Here is a 22582-nt window from a genome sequence, read left to right as displayed (position 1 = left end):
CAAGGCAAGAATAAGAGGGAGAAAAAGAAAATCTAAAAAAGCTAGTAGCCTTCAATCGACTCAAATTTACTAAAAACCTAAAATTATTCCTTCACAGAATAAAAAAATTCTAATCAGAAAAAAAATGTATTGCCAATTTATCGCTGCCTTCAGTCACAACGTCTCTTCTGTTGACTTAGAGAATGAAGTCTCGCAAATACAGCCGCTGCCGTCGACTGGTCCTATTATTCCATCAGTTCCTGCTCTCCCTCTTGTGTTGCTTCTGCCAGCAGGTCAAGGTAATGATGATTGTAATCAGTTATTGAGATATATGACATTGATTTGACTAGACAAGATGCACTAAATTGTGATGATATTTATACGGAACTTCTGAATCTTTCAGTCTACCCAACATCTTCACCACCTGTTACTGAAATTGTACACCACAGTTTGCATCATACTTTGTCTCATGTGGGTGATCTGAAACAAACCTTTTGTGTAAATATTGACATTGACTACCCAAACTTCATGTGCAGACTTAGTTATATCAAACCTTCCAAGTCTCCAAACACCAGAGCCAAGACCAGAAGCTCCTCAGCAAAAACCCCTGAGTCTGACTATCCATCCTCAAAGTTAAAAAAATGATCTCCCACAGTTTTGCCTAACCCGGTTCCGGCTAACATTTCTGTTCTTGACTCTGAAATTTTAATTGTCACAATGATGGTTAAACTTCCCTCGGATTCCTTCCCAAATAGATCAACTATCTAACCATTTTCAGTAACATTCTTGGCTTATATCAAATTGGATCTGAGGACATTGACTGCATCAAATATATTTAACCAGATAATTATGATGTAATTGAATTATCTATTGGATCGATTGTGGCGATTCAGAGAAGAATTGAAAAATAATGGTCTCCCCATACAAATTCGAAAGATCGAATCCCTCCCTGAAAATACAGACAAAGATCCTGCCACATAGCAGCAAATGGGAAATTCTGTCTGTTCAAGTGACCGTCAAAATCTTCATCTAGACTCTTGTAAATGTGCATGTGCAAATAATAAAAATGTGCATACATCTAGAAACCCCCCTCAACCCAAACCACCATCAAGATGGACTTGGCTCTCGAGATCAAATAATGACCTTTGTCAAGCCAATGGTTCTTAGATCGACTCCTTGACCTCCTTGGTCTCATGCACACTTATATCTTGGAACACATGTGGATTCTCACACTTACTTTCTGACCAAGCAAACATCTTAAATAGCTATAACAAAGTCCTTCTCCAAGAAACTTGGCTTACTGCGGAACCAATCTGGCCAGATCACTCTGTAGAATTTATTCCGGCAACTAAATCTGCTCGGCGATGCACTTCTATTGGCCTGCTGGTAGGAGTCACTACTCTTTCTCAACTTCATATTGAAAATTGTCCCTCTCCTTACCCAGGCATACAATTAGTTATAATTTGTACGATGAATGCACATTAAAAGATATCTTTTTTTCCTGTGGCACTAGATGTATTACTGATCCATGGAGCTGTGTGGATGAAAGCAGAGGGACAGACTCATATATGTCTGTCGCCGAATTTTTGTTGGGAGTATTTGTACTCCCCATTTTTATTTTTGGGGAGTTTTTGCCTATTTCTATGGAGTAAAAGTGGATGTTAAACCCCTTATCTGAAGGGCTGGTCAACGTTATGTTTGAGTCAAACTGCAGTTTCGTTTTATTTGGGCGACTATCTGAAATGTTAAAGTAGAACTGGTCTACCTTACTAAAGTGCCTTTCATTTTCATTTTGATCGATAAATAAAAATAGAAATGAAACACGTTTATTGTTAAGCCTGTTGTATATTCACATTGCAGATAATCACCCAAATAACTAAAAGCTACAGTTTGAATAAAACACTATATTAACCATTTGTGGAGATGCTGCAATATTTCTGCTATCTATTCAGGATGGGAAAATGCTCGCAGTCCACCCCTCTCCCATCCCCTCAGTGCCAAATTCTAGCCCCCACTCCCCGCAACGGACCACCTCAATGGTAGTGCACTATCTTGTGACAAAATCTGCCATAATTATTATGCAAAATCAAGTGCAAAACTCAGTTTTGCTTGAGGACCATGCTATGATGCCCTCGCATGGTATTAGAGTGCAGCTCAACCAGCACTTTCCACCGTGTAAATGACGCTCCGTGGTTAGGAGCGCCATTCACGCTGCAACTTTAATTAAGATGCTAAGTGGAGCGCCAGATTTGGTGGAATTTCACTGTAATGCCCCCACTATAATTCACAGCCTAATGACCCGATTTTGAACTCTGGCAAAAAGTAGTATTGAAGTCAAACATGCTTCCCTCCAGATCCCAGCAACAGCATTCCCGACCAGGTGAATGGATTGGAAGGGAGATGTGCTTTCCAGCTTCAAAAGATGATGAAATCTGTCTTTGGGGAAGCGGTATGAACAGTAATGTTACTGCAAGCTTTTTGAAGGAGCATGACACTTGGCGGATTTAAGAGAGAGGCACTGAGCCTTCAGTAAATCAGTAAACGTGGACACTATACTTGAGGAAAGACTTATTCAGTAGCTGTTAAAGATGCCCTAGATGACTCTTAAATGCAAAAGAAGGGCTTTGCAAGGAGAATTCCCTTCCAGTGTCTGCACTGCATTACTGACGAGCAATAGTACCGTTGCCAAGAGTAATTCAGAAGCACGCAAGAGTGGCCGCTTCATGTCAGTGCGCCACATTATATCACAGAGGGCAGGATTCGGAGCATGTGATGAAAGTAGTGAAAACAGCAGAGTCTCCCCTTCAGTTTCCAGCACCCCCACTCTGAGGTGGGTGGAAGAATTGGAGGCGAGATGTCGAGCATTTCCAGCAGCTGACGCTGCTAGAATCTATCTTTTGAGGGAGACATGTGCAGCAGTGGCACCGCAAGCACTTCTTAAAAGAAGGCCACTTTTTTAATTTAAGAACATTTTCTTAAGCTTTCAGTAAACTTGAAAAGTGGTTATGCAGTCTAGGAAAGGCTATTGTTATAATGGGAGAAAGTGTGCAGTAGAGTTTAATGTCACCTCACATGTGCTGTGTTTAACTCCTTTTTTGATGTACTAAACCAGGGCTTTTGGAAGGAGAATCGGCTCACAGTGCCTGCCCTGCATTCCTGATGTTTGCTAGGACTGTTATCAAGCCATACATCAGGAACATGCAAATGCCAAGGCTTTGATACCAGGCTGCCACATTTTCACTTTGACCGAATATGGTGTTTTTATGCGAAGTTTTCACCCTTCATTGAAGAACACTTTCCTATGTTTGCATGTACCTCAGAATCAGGCCCACAATGATGTGCTCTTAGGAAAAGTGTTGTTCCTCAACGGGACAACACTTCTGTCATTTTAGAAGACCTCTGAATTGGTCCCACGTTTCTCTTAAGTGTAGAAGACATAAAGCGTGCAATTTGCTAATTACATGATCAGTCTTTGGTAATTTGCCAGTACCTGATTCAATCAACCGTTGCTCCATGATTCCGCAGCCCAGAACTTCCATCCATTCCCCTTGGAACCGGATCTCCATCTCGAATGAAGGGTGTGTAAAAGGGAAGTAGCAGTCCACCCAGCGGATCTCCAGACCTGTGCAAAGGTACAAAAGCAGAGAGACGGGCGACAGTGTTAAAGGACAGCCAGCCCCTTCAGCAAAACGCGCCCTTAAGCTAATAGTGCCAATTACGAGATCCCACAGAAAATAAATAGCAAAGAAACTCATTTACAACGCTCCTGGCCTTGGCAATAAATCTTGAAACGTGTGAAAAAATGTCCACGTCTATTCTAATATAAAAAACACTCTGTGCCGCTCAGACACCCTCCGAAACCGAATCAATCACTTGTCAAGCTCCTGCAACTACCTGGCATAAGGGAAAACGAGGCAAGTTCATGGAGAGGCAAGTCATTCTGTCAGTGTCTGAAGCAGGCGGTGGCGCAGGGCTTAGCTGTGACAGGGAAACCCATATTTCTACCTCTCTTACTAATTCATACGTTATTCAGCATCACCTTTATAATGAGCGTTAGGCAAATAAATCTTACTTCATTTAACAGGAAGTAAACACACTGTACACCGTGCGACTCAGCTCACTGAATATTTATGGGCATATTGGTGAGAGGGAAGGTCAGAGCAGCACCCATCCCATTGGTTGACGTAGCCTTCGACAAGGGCCAACAGGAGGAGTTCCTAACAGATTTTTGATCAGTCTGATAATATTGTCACGTTTTCTATCTATTCATCTAAGAGCTGTTAAATAGGTGTTGCTTGTGAGGTGCCCTTTTTAGGTAGTGGGTTTATTTACCTGCATATGGCAGTACTCCAGGCATTGTCTGTAAGCACTGTCGATTAACACCACAGACCAGGCCCATCCTGTATCATTTCAAAAAAGGTAGCAGGCGCTCCTCTCCAGAAAGAACATGGCATGATAACCTGTTCTGAGGTGAGAGTTTGCAGCACACGCTTTTTGCTCACTGTACCTTTCACAGATGGGAAATATGCATTTGCATATCAGTCTTTGTCCCACCCACATGGGCAGTCCAGCACCAAAATGCTATGGCAATTCCTCTCTGAACAAGAGTACCAAAAGCAACCCCATAAATGTTTTTCAGCCTTGTTGGGCCTCATCAGTGAGGTGAAGCTTTGTCTCTCTAAGCACAGTGAGCAGGGAGTCCACGTCTGGTTGCCCCCAGGTAACTCGGGGTGACCAACCCCAAGTTCCTGTATCATTGGCATCCACGGGCCGCTGCTTTACGAGGAGCAACGTCGTTTTGAACACTCTTTGTGCGTCAGCGTGACACCGTGTGAAGCTAAACTGCTATTCCCTGAGCCAAGGCCATTAATTACTCTCGAGAGCTACTGATGAGTGTGTTGGATTTAGTGGTGCCAGATGCTAAACTTGCTGGAGGGGGTGCAGCAGGCGAGACTCATGACGCAACTTTTGACCCAGCTGATGGCCTGTGAAGTAAAACTATGGAGGGTGACATCACAGGAAAGTGCACGTGAAAGGCCCAGTGCAGAGGCCTCCTTTTAGGTGCTTTCCCCCCCAAAACGAACAAGGGATGGGTGGAAGGTTTTTAATCATAATCACTACCCAATGCTCATTTCATTCCATAATATTTGTGTTGTCCTATGCACCAATGTAGAAAGGGAACAAACTATTTTTAAACCAGCCCTTGGCCTGAGCAGTTGAGACTGAACTGCTCCTTTTGGTGGCAGCATCAAGACTGGTTTAAACCTGTCTGGTTCCCTTCTGTAATGGCACAGACAGCTTAACATGATAGTTGGAAGGCCCAGCAGAACAAGGGCACAGTCAGGCTATGATTAATTCAAAGCCGGCAATCATCACATTTTAATTGTACTGATTTTTCATCAGAGTTGCATTTCTCATGCACCAATATTATTTGTTCTCCTATCGTTAAAGGAGAACCTCTCAGGAGTTGTATTTGACCACTCAAAAAGGCTTTTATTTATTAGCATATTTTTATCGCTATTGATTACATTTTTCATTTCAATGCATCTTACCTTGGATTGCCAAGCATTTTACACATGCGAACCGCATGGGTCCGAAAACGCCATCTTGTGATAATGTAATCAGTTCACCTGTCGCCCTAAGTTCAAATGCTATGGCAGCAATCAATCATAACACGTGCACCTCTTGGTGACCTCAACATATCAGTCCGCTATGTTACGCGTTTGTCATGACATCAGTGCACGACTTTGACAATCGCCCTCTTTACACAATGTATTGACATGTCCCCATGGTAGTCAAAAGACGCCTCTTCACTCGATAAATATCAACAAACCCTTTCTCCTCAGAGGCGTTGCTATGGGGGGAATGATGGGGCTATAGCCCCAGGTCTTTTGGTTGTAGCCCCAGATAGAAGCTCAGGGGCTACAACCAAAAGCCTAGCTAATCCAGAGTCCTGATAGTGCCAACATTAGCATAGCCCCAGATCTTTTCCAGACCTAGCAACACCCCTGTTTCTCCTTGACAACATTTGAATTTCTCCTTCCTTGGTGTCCGTCTATTTTATTTCTGGCCTTCAAGACTTGTTATTTTTGCTTTGATCATCTACCAACCACGACACATACAACAACAAACAGATACTTCCACTACTTCAAATTATTTTTCTCTGCATGCTTTTCACATTTCGAGAGTTACATGTTACAGAAATGTGGTTGCTAAATCCATATTTATATAAAATAAACTTTGCTAAGTTCACTGTTTCATGTGCCAATGATTGCTCTTCATCTTTGTGCCTAATGTTGTTTTCTTTGCACCGTTTTCTTTTTCAAATTCAAACCAATGTACTTTTTTAAATATAATTGACCATACACTTTTTTTCTCAATTGAGTTTGTTGTCGCTTTGCGCTTTGTTTCTAGATATCATTTTAAAAAGAACCATCCATGTATATGCATTTAAAAATCGAAATAATATGTTTTTTCCAACACAGTTATTGTTCAACAATTAAATTCCTCAAACATTGTGGACTGTATTCAGTGGTCAATGTTGCAACTGGAAATCTCAGATGAGGAAATGCTTGAGATGGAAAGACAGCAACAAAATGTTCAAACAACAAAGCACGGATGACTATTCACAAGATCCTGATTGAATGGAAGATGTTTGCACTTGGTGAATGTTAAGACGGATTTCTGAACTCTGACCTGGTGGGCAGAGGTTTAGAAGGCCAGCCTAGTTTCTTGGAACAGGCTAACCTTCCGGACAAGCCAGACCAATCAAGGTAGCATTGGTGGCGGTCAAGACTAGGTCTCAGGAGGGGTGAGGGTCACTGAAAGACCTCAATGTTCACACCTAATAAAGGACACTAACAAATCACTCCCAGTCAGGTGTATATATAAGTATATTAAAAATACAAATACATTTATTTCAAGGCCTTTGAAAGTTCACCACACAATAACAATCACAGTAATACTTTTAGATCAATACAATCCTATCTACATATATATATACAAGACCAATGGGGTCTAAAGGGTTAATGCACAAAATGGGTCCACAACCTAAAAGGGGGAGGAAGCAGGCAGTGCAAATAGTCTTTAGTCCATTCTGCATCAAACACAATCTTAACTGAGAGGCAGTCCAATCCCGAAGAAGAGTGGAGCCTATTGCTCAAATGTACTTGCAATGCTGGTGCATATGGTAATGCAGATGGGCAAAACAGGGTCTCTTCAAGGATCTGTAGCTGCTCAGGAAGGTGGGCGAGGTGATGAAGAATAAGTTCTCACTATTCGTGGAGGGTCTCCCCAACAGGGCAGAGCAGGTTCCAGAGTTTGGGAATAGTTTGCTAGTTCGCACTAGCAGTGGAAAGGAGAGGGGCCCTCAGGGGCCACACATGCGTAAAAATAGATGGAGGCGCTAGGGACCACCAGTTAGGGTTGCAATTACTCACTGACCCCCAGCGCACTACGGACCAAACTTCGGCAGTCGAGTCCACTTCGGTTGCAGGTTCAAGTGCGGCAATTTGGCGGTTGTGCGGCTTTCAGCGACGAAGATACAGCATTGATTCCCAAACAGTACAGTGACGATTTCTCCTTTCCTGGTGGATGGATCAGGCCAGTTTCACTGCAGCAGGCTTCAAGGGCGAGAGGGGCACAAAAGCGGCGCACCTGCAAAGTTTGTCACTATGGCTGGGCGACACGGTAACCGCGTATGCTCCAGTTCGGGCGCACTCACTTTACTCCAGACATGTGAAAGCCAAGTGTACTAAATTCGGTGTGAGAGTGCCGTGAACACAAAGCTAGTAATGTACCAAGTTTCGAGTGTCTCCTCGAAACGGCAGCGGTATGGGGGCAAAGGTCCTGCATAAGCTGGTCAGCCCACTGGTTGGCCCAGGGACACTTCTGAGAAGGATTACTTGCAGGGTTCGAAGAAGGTGCCGAGAATAGTTGGTCCCACTATTCCAATGGGTTGAAGTGTCTTCGCAGACCTTCTAGGACGACCAGATGCAGAGGGTCCAGCAGGACGACAGCGGGCTCAGGTTGCCAAACCTTCCAGCGGGTCACCAGCGGTTCCTCGACTCGGCTTCTTAGTTTCAGGATACTTGGACCCTATTCTTCGTTCAGTGAGAACTCCAGAGATCGACATGGTATGGGTGTTTGGAGCCTTCGCTTATCCAAAATCTCCTTCACGCCAAAATGAAGAGGATCTAATGGGAGATCTGCTCTCAAACAGGCATACCATACGTGGACCAATCATGGACCACGGTGGTCCCAGGCATTCACAGCACCTCAGACTCTCTGGCACCCAGGATGTGTATTGGAACCAGACGTTCTAGCCCACATCCCGGAGGCGCACACACAGAAGGGATGCAGAAGCCTGTGAAAGCTTGTCATTTTGTGGGAGAATGCATGCCCAAATAAGGACTGACCCGTGTCAGCTCGACCTGGGGAAGGTGAAGGGGCAAGATGGCCAAAGGACAGGACAAAGAACCTTGTGGCATGGCCATTTTGGAGCCAGGCCACCTATTTGTGTCAAACGCGGTTAATGCAGTTTACCTGGCAGGAAAGGGTCAAAATTACATGAAAAGATAAGCTGACACCAGCCCTGTACGAGACACATCTGCACTTCTCCTAAAAAATCCTTTGAGAGTATGTAGGGCCTTTGGAAATTACTGTTAGACCTAAGTGCACTGTACTGTAAGGTACTTTGTGCGCTTGTTACAGGTTGCAGAATAATTGCAACATAGACAAGAACTAAGGGAAACAAAGTCTCCCAGTACTGACTGTCTTTAAGGGCATGTCAGTTTCCCCACAACAAAGTGAGCGAAAAGCCCAGGGCAGTGCAGCAGAAGGCTGCGCTCCTCTTGTAAAGTCAGACTATGGTGTTTAAAAAAAGCAAAAAGTTGGGGGGTACATAACTGGAGGGAAAATTACACATCGAATGGAAATCTTTCTTAACAGTGAACATATCTTAGATGTCAATTGATACCAACCTTGATTTACAACACTTTCTATTAAACGATTATTTCTTTAAAATTAAGATGTGTACAAAGTTGACATTGTAATACAATTTTTATATGTATAATAACTTTCAAATGTGGACGTTCTCAATCTTTGATATTATTATATTCATTTCCAAATGATTGTTTTACTATTAAACTGCATAAACAACTTTGTTATGTTGATACATATAACATTATACAACAAAGCAAAAACTCACTTGTGGCAACAAAAACAATAACTTTATGTATTCTAAAGGATATCACATTGCTTAGTCTTATCTTTGTTAATCAAGTTTTTCCAGTTCTTCACATACTATACATGTTAGGGTGTTACATTTTTTAATACACATGGGTTTGCTAGAATAAGTGTTAACAGTCTTGACACTTTCTATGGCGTTTTAAATAAAAGTAATGATCTAATTAGATGAAATGTGAAAAAAGTTCTTGTCAAAGTCACCAACACCATAGTCCTTCAATACATATGAGTATAGAAATAAAAATGGTATGCTGTAATAGCCCAATCAATACATGTTAATAGTACTAATTTGACTGCATTTTACACTGACTTTATCCTAATCTACCCCTCCACCACTCTCTATCAAAGGAACTTTTCAATTTGTACATGTGCTCTCAATGGGGATGGGTGTTGCGGCTGCTCATCCCTGCAGCCAAACTCAATGTACAACACAATCTGATCTTGTATCTGGCAACCCTTGCCCTCATGGCCCCCAGACACGGTGTCTCATACTCCCCTTTGAAGACCTGCAATCAACCTACCTATGCTACCGTTGATGAGGGCCTGGACCTATTCTGCTCACTTCATCCTGACCCACCCTTTCCCTTATAAAAGTAAATTCTCACTTTGGGTGTGTTCTCTGAATGGCGGCACACGGCTGCTGAAGACAATGTACACCTCAAAGGGGTCTTGCATCTAGCAACACTTGCCCACACGTCCGCCCCAGGCCCAGTGTCTCCATACTACCCTTTGAAGTCAAGGGACCTAACATTTAAAACATTCAGGGAAAGTGACCACTTATCTGCAGACCTCTGGGTGCCTATAATATTCCTGGGTGTGAGCGCCAGCCAGATGTCTGCCTCCAAGTTTAGGGTCCAATGAAATTTCTAACGCAAGAAGCATGAGCAAAAATAAATAAGGGTTATGGGCCTCTGCCTCTGGAACATCAGACCCGCCACCCCCGATGACCCCTCTTCCAGATTGGCATTAAGGAAAGGCCTGAAAACAATGTTTGTCTTTGGCACCCACAGAGCACTGACTAAGAGTTCTCTTTCTTCAAGATGGGCCTGGGCCAATGGACTGCTCACAGATCCCAGATGGACGCACCGTCTGCCAAGACTTCTGTCTAGCTCCATTCCACCACTCTCAACCTTGGGTTAGGTCGTCTTATGCTAGGCACTTCTGCAGAAGAGGAATTCAGCATTGCAAAGTGTCTGCAAAGGGATATGTTGGTACGTGACAAACACTGCGATACCAATCCAACGAAACAGCCCTTCCCCAATAGATAAAAAGTCTCAGTGCAACATCAACAACTATGAACAATCAGTTGGCCTGCGAAAGGTCAGAAAATCTAATCCCTATTTTTTGTGACCTATGCTTATGTTCATATTGTAAATGGATGCAAAGGACATGTACACAATCAAGCCCGCTCCTAAATAAACTGTCATACAAATTGTGCTGAATCCAGATTAGGCAAAATTGAAGCTACTTAAACATTTACGTCACAGGTAAAATAGCTCTGTTCATAATGTTCTGTGCAGATTTTCAAACAGTCTGGGATTTTTTCAATCATATAAAGTCCAAGATTTCTCTTGGGTTGACTTTTGTAGAACTTTTCAGATTCTCCACCCACGCGACTCCAGTGGAAAGACAACTCTGCATTATAATGAAACTATCCTCATAAATCCAGGGAGAGATGGTAGATGCAGAGCACTGCAGCTTTTTTATCTGTCAGTTAAAGATTGCTTTTTGAGCAAAAGCAACTTAACAATGTTTTCAAAGATGCTCACACAAGCAATGATGCTTTGCATCAAGCTAACACGGTCAAACAATAAGTTATATTCAGAAAGAACCAATGACTGAAATCATTGTGAAACATATCACCCACAGGCCTGATTCTACCACAAGGCAGTTCCAGGTGTCAGTTAGGGCACCACGAACACAGGGCCCAATATTGATCCTAAAAATATGCAATCAGACCCCATTGCCTGGGTACTGTTGACTAATATCTCATTTATCTGAGATAACATAAATCATGACAAAGCGATATTCTGCATAAAATGAGAACCCAAGTTGGAGATACAATAGGCCATTGAATACCCACTTTGCGAGTGTGTATCTAAGCCAAGATTGCAACATAATGCAAAAATGATTAACTGTTCCATGATGTGTACATGAAGAAAAACCTCAAACACAATTTGGATAAAATCCCATTTATTGTGTATTATCCTTGAGTAATACACCACCAATAGTATTACTAAACTAAGGTAAGGTATATGGCACTGAGCAGGGTGTGAGGGAGTGGTGGTTGTCACAAGGTGGGAGGACCAAAAGAGCACTGTTTCTTAGTAATGGTTTTGCCTTGCCTTGCGTCTGGTTTCTCTCACCCCACTTCGGGCACTGGTTTAACTTACTCCGCCTTGGCGTCCGGTTTCTGTCACCCTGCCCTGGGGTCAGGTTTTTGTCACCCTGCCTTGGGGCCCGATTTCTCTCACCCCACCTTGGGTCTGTGTTCGCTCACTCGACTTGTCTGGTTTCTCTCACCCTGTGTAGGGGTCTGGGTTCTGTCACCCCACCTTGCATCTGGTTTCTGTCACCCCGCCTTGGGGTCTGGTTGCAGTCACCCCAACTTGGGGTCTGGTTGCAGTCACCCCAACTTGGGGTCTGGTTGCAGTCACCCCAACTTGGGGTCTGGTTGCGGTTACCCCAAGTTGGGGTCTGGTTTCTGTCACCCCACCATGGGATCTGGTTTCTCTAACCCTGCCTTGGGGTCTGGTTTATCTCACCCTGTCTTGGGATCTGGATTCTATCACCCCAATATGGGGCCTTTCCGCCCTCCTCCCGGGTTCCCTGGAGTGACCGCGTAGCTTCCATCGCCATACGGTGCTCCTCCGGGTAGGGGTTCCAGTTGGACATCACATCATCTCCCTTCTGGCACCTTCCCAGTGATCCAAGCCTTTCCGAGCTGATGCGCTCTTCCTGCTGCCACCTTGTGGAGCTTCAACGTCAATTCCACTTTGCAACGATTTTTCGCCATTCAGGCATTCTCCACTAATGGAGCCTCTCATGGGTCAGGTTTCTTCAGTCTTTGTCTCCGCAAGGCTGCTGAGCATTCCGTGGGTTTGGCCACGGTTCGATCTGCCACGCCAGGTGTGTGCTTGTTTCTCGCTGCCTCGCCGCCAGGGAAGAGTTCTCCTCTCTGCAGCTCTGCGGGCCACTCTCCTCCTCCGTTCCAACGCTGATTGGGTCTTCATCCTCCATGCAATAAGGGGGTGGACCTATTCTCCGCTCTCTCTTCTGAGGTGTGGAGGGTGCCTGAAAAAAGAGTCAGAAATCAAACCAGCTATTTGCGTAGGAAGATTTAAGCCATTATGCAGTTTAACTCCCACATAACCAACAATTAGGTTTCTGAGAGAAGGGAGGATAACACATATCCCTGTCCTCTAATGGGGTGGAGATCACCCCCAGTGGGATCCCACCTGCCCTGTGCCCTAGGGGGCATTAAACTTAGCAGGCTCACCTGCCTAGTCCCAATGGGGGTGGCTCCCCTTGGGGAAAGGGGACTCATTCCATGAAAAAAGGTGGTCAATACATCCAGATTTGTTGCAGAGTCTTAATTTATTATGCACGTAAATGCTAGTGGTAAACTTGTCACATGTGGTGCACGTCACATGGGAAGAGTTAGGCCTTTTTCCCATGTGACCAGCACCAACTTACATGCATAATAAATCAACACTGCAACAAATCTGGGTGTATTGACCCCCTTTTTTCAAACATCCATATCCACAAAATGTGAATGAAATCCAACACCAATCTATACAGGGTTTCCTACCTACCTTCGTATCGCCAATCTTTGGGAATCAGTAAGCTTGTCCCAAGCGAACCATGTACCCGGTAGCAGGATCAAACCAACCCTACAATCAGACCTAACATAGCGCAAAGGTCTGCCTTTCCTCTAAGCTCACAACTTTTCGGTAATACATTTAGGAATATCTTTGCAAATCTGTCCATCTCCATGTCTGTCCATATTCCCAGCAATGCATTTCGTCCTCTGGGACGTATCACTCTCTTTATTAACTCAGCAGTGTGGAAGGCGCTGCTTGTTATGAGGGATTAGCTGTTTTTGGCACCATGTGTACCCTGTTTTTGGGCAACCTCATGGAGAAGCTGGTAATTCCCCAACTGAACCTCCACACCAAACCTGCTGTCTGCCTCCATGTCCACCAGTCCGTCTTCAGGGCAGCCAGAGGCACAGAAACTACTCTCCTAAACACCTGTGAAGACAAACTCTCTAACCCTGGACTCTAACACGCCCTCTCTTCTGATCCTCCTTGATCTTTCTTCTGTTTTTGAAACAGTCAACCACTCCATCCTCATAAACCGCCTCCCTAGGCATCAGGGACAGGACACTGGCATGGCTGACCTCCTTCCTTTCTAACAGACCTTCTCAAGTGCAAATGGGTCCTTTTCACTCCCCCACTGCACTCTCTACCTGTGGCGTCTCTCAGGGCTCTATTCTATCCATGGCTTTTCAACATCTACCTGGCCCCTCTGACACACCTGATCTCCACTTTCTCCCATCATTTCAAGTGTTATGCAGACGACACACAGCTCTCTTTCAAGCTGCTTTCCCCTACTGTACGCTCACCTGACTCCCACGGAGGCGCTGGCCTGGTTCGCACTGCTGTGACCTCTTCTAAGGTGATGCGCAGGGTCGGAAGACGGACTGGACCGGGCCCCCAAATCTGGCTTGTCTTGCTCGCAGAAGTATCCTTCTGTAGGCGAAAATAGGGGATTAACTGTCTGCGGGGTAATGCAATCGGCCTCCCACTTTCCCCTCTCACCCTCCTTGAAACCCTTCTGTGATTTCTCGTAGCGTCTCACCTTAGGGTCTGGAAGGACGAGCTCTCCATCCTGCTTCTGATGCAGGGGTCGCGTTGGTATCCAGTTACTTCACTGGATTTTCGGACTGGTGAGAACCAAACTTGCTTGGCTTCCAGGTAAGTTTTTTGATAAGAGGTTCCCCTTGTGTCCATGCATTAATGTACTAATGCTAGTGTCTTTTTCCCCACAGGGGCCGGGGTACGGAATGCCGGGGAACAGGCACCGATCCGAGATGAGCAGTGAAATCCTTGTAGAAATCAGGTAAGTCTTTAATGAGCGTTTTTTGGTAATGTCTTTTCATTCGCTCAATAACGCTGATGTCTCTTTTTCTCCTTAGGGGCCGGGGTCCGGAAATGCCAGGATGCGGCGCGGACCCGAAATGAAGAGGGAATGAATCAACAGGTAAGTCTTAACATGGAGATTTAGCTTTCCTTATTCCCTTCTCTCTCTCACCTTTTGTTCTGGTGTTTTTCTCCCTAGGCGCTGGGGCGTGACTGCGAATCCGGATGATCGCTGCTGAACATGGAGGCGCCCTGTAAAGGTGAGTGGAATGCGGCGCTGCAGCGATCGACGCGATGAGCTTTTAAATTAAAGTCTTCCTTTTCAGGATTGTCGGCGAGATGTCTCCGGGATGCGGATTTAGCAGGTAAGGACTTTTCCTTCTTCTGTTCTCTTCTTCTCTTCCTTTGCAGGTGATCCAAGATGCTGGCAGGCGTGGCAGAAGTCAGGATGCAGGAGCAGACACGGTGAGCGTCCAGCTGCTAGATGCCGAACAACGCGAAGCATGTGTGGCTGTTCGGGTGGGGTTTAAATAGCCTTGGAAGAAGTTCCAGGTATGTATCCTTCCTCCAATCAGGTATGTATCCTTCCCCGACCACGCCCGGATGGTAAATTAGTCCCTCAGGTAAAGTAGTTCCTTTCAGGCCTCAAGGAGGCCGGGATCCTGCAGCATGGTCTGCATCAGGTAAGTGCACCCAAGCATTCCCATAATGAGCCTGGCGCCTATGGCGCCAGGACTGATGTCTTTTATGAGCCTGGCGCCATAGGCGCCAGGACACTGTCCAAAGGGCCCCTATATGGGGTTGCTGGGTCCTTCCTTGGGGACTGGATGTCCGCTTTCGGGGACGCCGGGCTTGAACCGGCTCCCCGGGAGCGGGCATCATGACACCTACCTCCTCCTTCTCCTCCACCCTCATACCTGACTGCTACTCAGGCATTGTGCTCTGCCAATGATCTCTGAATTAATGAAGAAAGACAGAAATCCTGATCATTGTGAAGACTGTTCCTTGCCCCCCCAAACCCCACTCTTTGGCCATACTCCTTGGGTCCGCTCCCCTCACCCGCTTGTGATGCAAAAAATTCTTTTGACTCCTCTCTCTCTTTTTTCCACACATCATGGACCTTGCCTAGAAGTCACAATTTCAGCTTCATCTCCTGAGGGGCATTCTACCTTTCCTCACCTTCCCCCAGAAGCTCAATGTCTCCACAGCCCTTGTTCTCTCTAGGATTGACTACTGCAATAGCCTCTTCCTCAACCTGCCTCTTTCCTCTCTTCGCCCCTTCAACTAATCCAGAATAGGCCTGCAAGACCTATTCTTGGCCTCAAGCCCAGGCACTGCACCTCCCCAGCCCCAAAATCTCTCCACTGTCTCCTGGTGACTGCAAGGTTTAAATACAATACCCTTTGCATCATCCACAAGGCTGTCTGGGGCCTGGGACCTCTTTACACCCAGCTTTCCCTCCCAAAATACCAACCAGCCAGAGTCCTTTGCTCTTCTGGCTCCAACTCTCTGCAGATCAAATGTTTCTCCAAGCAGAGAGTGGGAGGTAGATCCACTTCCTTGGCTGGCTTCTCCCTCTGGAACGGCCTCCCTCCCCCCTCAGACTTCAGCAGGATCTTCTTAAGTTCCGGAAACTTCTCAAGACTTTCATTTTCTCCTCTTCCTTCCCTCTCCCCCTCCCGTGCTAAACTCTTCATCTGTGGCTACGACTGGGTCCTGGTCCCTTCAGAGTCATACAGGGGCCAGTCCCCCCAGCATCCTTTCCCAGCACTTGCCCTCAGTCTCCCTTTCACGGACAAGCCCAACTTGGGTCCTCTCTAACCACCACACTCCCCCTCTACTGCCTGCCACTTGCCGCCTTGGACTGCCCAGCACTTGACCTCCCCCACCCCTGGGGTTACCCCACTCCTGCACTTCTCCCTACTACCCCCTTGCACTTAACAAGAACATGCACGGTAGGCTTGTCACAAAGCCAATATAACCATTTTTGTTGTTCAACTTTTTGACCCCCATTAGCCCCCCCACCCCCCAATCTTGTCTTGTGGCACCTGGAAACACCTGTGTATAGGCGCCATACAAATGTCCAATAGAATAAATACATATGTCTTGGTTCTAGCTGCGCTTGTCTCTCCAGTACCCCTTCCACCTCCCGTTGCACTTTCTCCCAGTACCTCCTTATCTCTGGGCATTCCCATACCATGTGGAAGAATGTCCCTTTGTATGTATTACATTGTCACCTCTACCCATCTTCCTTAGCCTTTCCCTGGAGGAGTAGAATTTGTGTAGGTATTTAAATTGTATTTAAAATATCTACTTTGTTATTTCACGCCAAGTCTAGCACACTACAAAATACAACCCACCCTGTATACGAATGCAGACGACAGACAGTTTCAAGAAGGAAAAGGGATGCACTCTGGATACTGACAGGAGGGTAGTTGATAAAGTAATTAATCGCAATAGTTCAAGGATACTTGGTGACAGCACAAAGGGAGCAATGGGTCTCCACCCAGCAGCTATTGCCACCTCCCTCTGGGGTTACAAAGGTTAAAAGGGGGTTATCCCTTGATACAAAGCCTTCAACATTGATGGCAATATTATCAAAGTCGCAAAAGAGGTTAAAACCCTTGGCGCTTACCTAGACTCCACCCTCGCCCTCAAAAACAAGTAAACCCCACAGCCTCCACCACAGCATACACCAATAAGTTAATCAACGCTTGCAAACCCTTTCTGTCCACAAACAGCTGCATCACCCTAGCCAGAGCCTTGATTTTGTCGAAAATGGATTACTGTAACTCCCTATTCCTAGGATCTACTGATAGCAACCTGAATAGATTACAAGTTCTCCAGAATAATGCCCTTCGTTGTGCCCTGAACATACCGCGCTCCAGTCACATCTCAACCTTCAGACGAGACTCAAACTGGTTACCGGTAGGCGTCAGAATTAAATTATGCACACTTGTCATCACACACAAATGCCTGTCTAATACAGCCCCCCAATATCTGACTGACAAATTCTCGATCTTCTAGACCTATCAGATCATCCTACCTACATTGCCTCAATATACCCAAATACAAACTGAAAACGGCAGGGGGTGGGGGGCGAGCTTCCTGGTGTTAGCAGCCAAGTGCCGGAATGTCCTTCCCACAGCCATTAAGAGCCGAACCTTCCTTCTGGACTTTTAGAGCTAAAATAAAAGAACTGCTCTTTGCCCAGCAACATTAACATACCCCTCAGTTTCATTCGAATTGCCTCATTCCTGTCCGACCACTGTGAAACTACTATTGCTCTTCAGCCTGATGAGTACTTATGCTTATCTTGCTACTCTACTCTCTGTAACCATCTGTCATATTGGAGTTATACTGACCATTCTGTAACATGGTCCTTATGCCCGTCTCATGGCTTGATGATGCCACACCGACCATTCTGTAACCTGGTCTTCATGATTCTACTTTACCCTGCACTTGTAATTGTAGCAACTTATCTTTGCCATGCTGCTGCCACATTGACCACTCTGTAACCTGGTCCGCATGTTTCTTCATTACCCTGCACTTGTAACTGTAACAACCTATCTATGTTCAAGCGCCCAGAAACCTCAGGGTTAGGTGCGCACTACAAATAATAAAACAAAACAAAATTAAACATGTCTTTATATCAAGGTAATAGAGAACGATTGTATATTGAAACTTATATAGTGAAAAATGTTATAGTGAAGGCACTTTTTTTTGTTTGTGGTCTCCCCCGCTCCCCCATTTCCGACCCCTAAAAATCCACCCCAAACGTTTTCCAAAAATACTTAAAACTTTACCCCACCTCTAAATGCATTCACTATAAAGGTTTTCGATATAGAAGATTTGATAAATGATTCTTTCACTATATCATTGTCGATATAAACATTGTATACCCTCCCAGGGGTATTGCAGTGCTTCCATCGACGCCTCTTCTCCATGTCCCCCACGTCTCTTTCCCATCTACATTTCAAGTCCACCAGCTGAATCACAGACTGAAGTGACAGTGCCTTGTAGAGGGTCAATAATTGCTTTGTTTCAATCTCCCCATGTAGTACATTTTTTTTTTTTATGGGGGACGCCTGTGGAATCTCGTCCCCACTCCTGCTATGCAGGGGTGCCAGTGCATGCCTAAGTAGTAGGTATTGTGAGAAACCTGAGGGCATCCTCACATCTGCTCCCCTTGGGTCCTCTTCTCAGGTGGCCAGGGAAAAGCCATCGCTTTTGGATCCTGACCCTGGGGGTGGAGAAGCGGTGGAGAAGCGAAGGAGGATCACCTGGGTAGAGGGCCCTTGGTGGTTGGGGATGAGATGTCCTCAAGTGAGACACAGTATTCTGCATTTCTCTTTCATGAAGAATCCTCTATCCCATAGGCAGTTATGGGATATTATTATCCATGTCCCACTGACCAAGAAAATGACAGGAAACATTACCAATCCAGGAGAACCCGAAAGAGGGTGAAGAAGAGAGGGGTTAAGGGTGTGTTACACCAGAAATGGTATCCCCCTTTCCCTATTGAAGACCAACCTAACCTTCCCCCGGCCTTTATTGGCCATTGTAAAACCTCTCCCCTCCTTTCCCCACATTTTACCTCTGAATGTACTGTGATGAGAAGATGCAAGGTCAGGCATGTCCCTTTAATTATAGTCAGGCACGCCCAATTGAGAGTCAACACATGCAACTTGTCAAGTGGTTTCAGGTGTATAAAGAGAGACCAAAGAAGCAGCAAGAGGAGCAACAGGGAGGCCTGTGTGGGAGAGACCAGCAAGGGACACTTTTCGTGAGAAGGCAGCCATGCTGGGACCTGAGAGGAAGCCAGGACGCCGGCCGAAGTCCCAGAGGGCCTGTGGATCCCAGGGCGAGCTGGCCGTTAAGCTGCCACAGGTGCGGGAGCCTCTGTGTTGGAGGGAGGGAGAGAGCAACTGGAGCTGCGTGCGAGGAAGAAATAAGAAAGGACGCAGTCTCTGTCCATGTCAAGGTAGCAGAGCCGTCGGCGCGTGGAGGAAAGCATCCAGAGTGCAAGCGGGGCTTGCAGAGGCCAGCCCGCCGACTTGAGAGGCAGAAAGTAATAAGCGAAGCCACCGGAGAGGAACGCCAAGAACCGGTGAGTATCGGGGAAAGTCACTCAACACTGGGGCGCTCCTAGACGGCTACGCACAGGCAATCAAGTGCCGTATGAGCTACATTGAATCCCGAAATTAATGAAAACTTGAAGCAAAGCTAATTGAATACCGAACTGAATGAAACTTTAAAACACAGCTGAATTATGTATATTGAATGCTGAACTGAATGACAACTTGAAACCAAGCTAAAGTAAGCCTATTGAATACAGAACTGAATAAAACTTTATGGGCAAAGTTAAAGGGATGGTCTAGTAAAAATGTTTATTTAAAAAATAGATAGGCAACATAAAAAAAAATACTAGCATTCTCTTTTTTAAAACTTCCTATGTAAAATTTTGAGCTATTCAAGCTCAAAATTCGCAAAAGCAAGCACATGGGCGCATCCATTTTGTGGAATGGAGGCCCTCCTATGCTGGCTTTTGCTTTTGCTGCACTAATGAAGGAAAAGCCAGCCAGCTGTAGTAAACAAAAGCTACCGCTGGGTGGCTTTCCCTTCATTAGTGCTGTAGGCGGAGTGGGCCTCATTACACGGTAGGCGGTGGACAAAGGTGCTATTAGCACCTTGGTCCATGCCGGTAAAATACCGGCACCGCCTTGGAGGAAAGGGGAATTACCGCCCTATTCCAAGGTTGGCGGGGCAGTAATTCCCCCTTCCCCCATTGCCCTTCCCCATTCCCATTTTTGCCCCATAGGACTCTATGGGAATGGGGAAGGCGCTAATTACGGTGCCGCAAATTGCAGTACCGTAATTAGCACCCTGGTCCCTTTGCGGGTTGGTTTTTAACGCCTGCTAAACAGCAGGCGTTAAAGTACCAACCCGCAAAGGGACCTCGTAGTAAGGCGATAAGGGTTTACCGGTACCGGTGCCCTTACCGGTAAACCCTTACCGCACTACGTGTAATGAGGCCCAGTGTCTTTTACTCCCATGGGAACTTTCACAACGTTTCATTGATTCTATTAAAGTCGCCGGCCTTATTGTTCTAGGGACACGTTGGAGTATGTACAGTAAAGAGGGTAGGGTCACCATTTTGTGCAGAACGACCCTCCCCATTTGTGAGATTGGAAGGGTCCTGCAATGCCTGGTGTCCTTTTCAAATCGTTTCAGCGCCTGATCAAGGTTGAGTTCGCCAAAGAGACTTTCGTCCTTCTGGATAACACCCCCAAGTACCTGAACCCTCTGTCATTCGTTTTTTTTTTCAGTGGTGGGATTTGTTTCTGGTCTCCTTGCCCCACTCCTCCGAGAAATAGATACATTTCTCCCAATTTATTCGCAGACCTAAGTATATTCCGAATTCCTTTTCGTCTGGCCATAGCTCTTGGTATGGAGCATACTGTGTTTGTCAGATACAATAGGATATCATCTACGTATAGTGACATTTGTTCTTCCTTCCCCACAGCCAGCAATAAAACATCAGGTCCGGGTCTCTCCTGACCCATTCCGCCAATGGCTCTAATGCTACTGGAACTGCACAGGCCAGGGATGCTGAAGGCCCTGAGGAGCACCACCGCTGGAGAGAGGTTCGCAACCTCACACCAAGAGCGGTCGGAGGGAGGTAAGGCCACATCAAAGCCAAAACCGGGCTAATCATCTGCATAACAGAAGAAGAGGCAAACAAGCTGAACAAACCACAAGCCTGCACAGGACTATAAGTCACAAAATCCCAAGAGGGGGAGAAGAGACAGAGGAAAAGAGTGCAGAGAAAGCCCCAAGCCCACATTGGACTGATAACCCGAATACCCCAGGAGGGGATGAGAAAAGTAAACTAGCAAAACTGGCTGAGCAGCACCATAGCCCACGCTGGACAGTGCACACGAATACATCAGCAGAGGTCAAGAAAAGCAAGCTAACAACCCAGGCTGTGCAGGTCCATAGTGCATGCCAAGCTGAGCACATGAATAACCTATGAGGGGTTTACAGAAGCAGGCTATCAAACTGGGCTAAGCAGGTTCATAGCCCACGTAGAGCTGGGAAAACACATAGACCAGGGCGGGACTAGAGAAGAAAGCTAACCTGAAGGCCAGAGCAGTCCATTAGCCCACCGGGGCTGAAGAAGCAGTTATTCCACAAGGGAGTGTAAGAAAGGAAGCAGCCACCTGGACTAACCAAGTCCATAGCCTGCCGAAGGATGAAAACATTAATCATTCAGAAAAGAGTAAGTGTGAACTTTGGTCCAATTGTGAATACCGGCCGATCCAGGTCCTGAAGTGATTTCCCAGGAGAAAGGATCATTCCAAGACTGTTTTTGAATACTTGACAAGGACATTGTTATAACCCTAAAAAGAAAGCCGAGAGATATTATTTTTGTTTTGAAACTTGGACATGAAGGTACTGGGAGAACTCTTGGGTGGAGGTCAGAGAACGAGCCTCCACTAAGTTACTGAAGAGGGGAAGTAACCCTATCGTAAGCTCAAGGTTAGATTCTATTTTAGTGCTTTCTTTTATAGTGGCAGGGCAGCTACCACTATAAAAGGTTACAATAGATTTGGACAGAGGACAGTATTTATTTGTTAGACATGCTGACGTGCATCCTTTTGTTTTTTTTTTAGACTAGGCACCCCTGCATAGAAATAGGGTTAGAGGAGATTTTCTTTAATTTCCTAAGAAGACTATAAGGTTTTACATTAAAACGCCATGAATCACCAGTATCCCACTATCTTTACTAGCAACCCTGCTTGGACAGATAAGAGGATCAGAAATGTCTTCCAAATTAGACTTTTACTTGATGGAATGGAAGCTACAAAGGCAAAGTAGACGTAGCTATTTTTATTAATAAAATCATGCAGGTAAACATGTCTCTGAAAGGGAGACGGCTAATCCGAACCCCCTTTCATAACGTTCCATGCTGGAAAGCTTAGTGAAAGCATGTACATTTCCCGGCCTGTCTACTGACATCTCTCAGCAGCTGCCATGTAGTTTTCCAGCATGGCTGCACAAAGTGGCATTGCTTTCCTGTCTTGTAGGAAACAGTGAATCAAAAGGGTTCTATACGTGGGAGAGCAATTATGTAGAAACACTCGACCAGAGTGAGGGGGGGTGGGGAGGAAAAGGATGGAGTCAAGGAGGACAATTCCTCAACGTACCTG

General features: G+C 45.7%; 1 protein-coding gene across 7 annotated transcripts in view; it reads right to left on the bottom strand.

Moving 5' to 3' along the window:
- The window catches only part of FARS2 (phenylalanyl-tRNA synthetase 2, mitochondrial), a 2528336-nt gene that overhangs the window by 1378265 nt on the left and 1127489 nt on the right, over positions 1 to 22582 (bottom strand). For all 7 annotated transcript variants that reach the window (XM_069613454.1, XM_069613452.1, XM_069613456.1 and 4 more), the window contains one exon: positions 3470 to 3601. In XM_069613454.1, coding sequence (XP_069469555.1) covers positions 3470 to 3601 — 132 coding nt within the window. The remainder of the gene's footprint in view (positions 1 to 3469; positions 3602 to 22582) is intronic.

Source organism: Ambystoma mexicanum, chromosome 5p, assembly GCF_040938575.1.
Source record: "Ambystoma mexicanum isolate Mex_15411 chromosome 5p, UKY_AmexF1_1, whole genome shotgun sequence".
Classification (NCBI taxonomy): domain Eukaryota; kingdom Metazoa; phylum Chordata; class Amphibia; order Caudata; family Ambystomatidae; genus Ambystoma; species Ambystoma mexicanum.
Note: the sequence above shows the minus strand (reverse complement) of the source record. Positions and strands in the feature narration are given on the sequence as shown.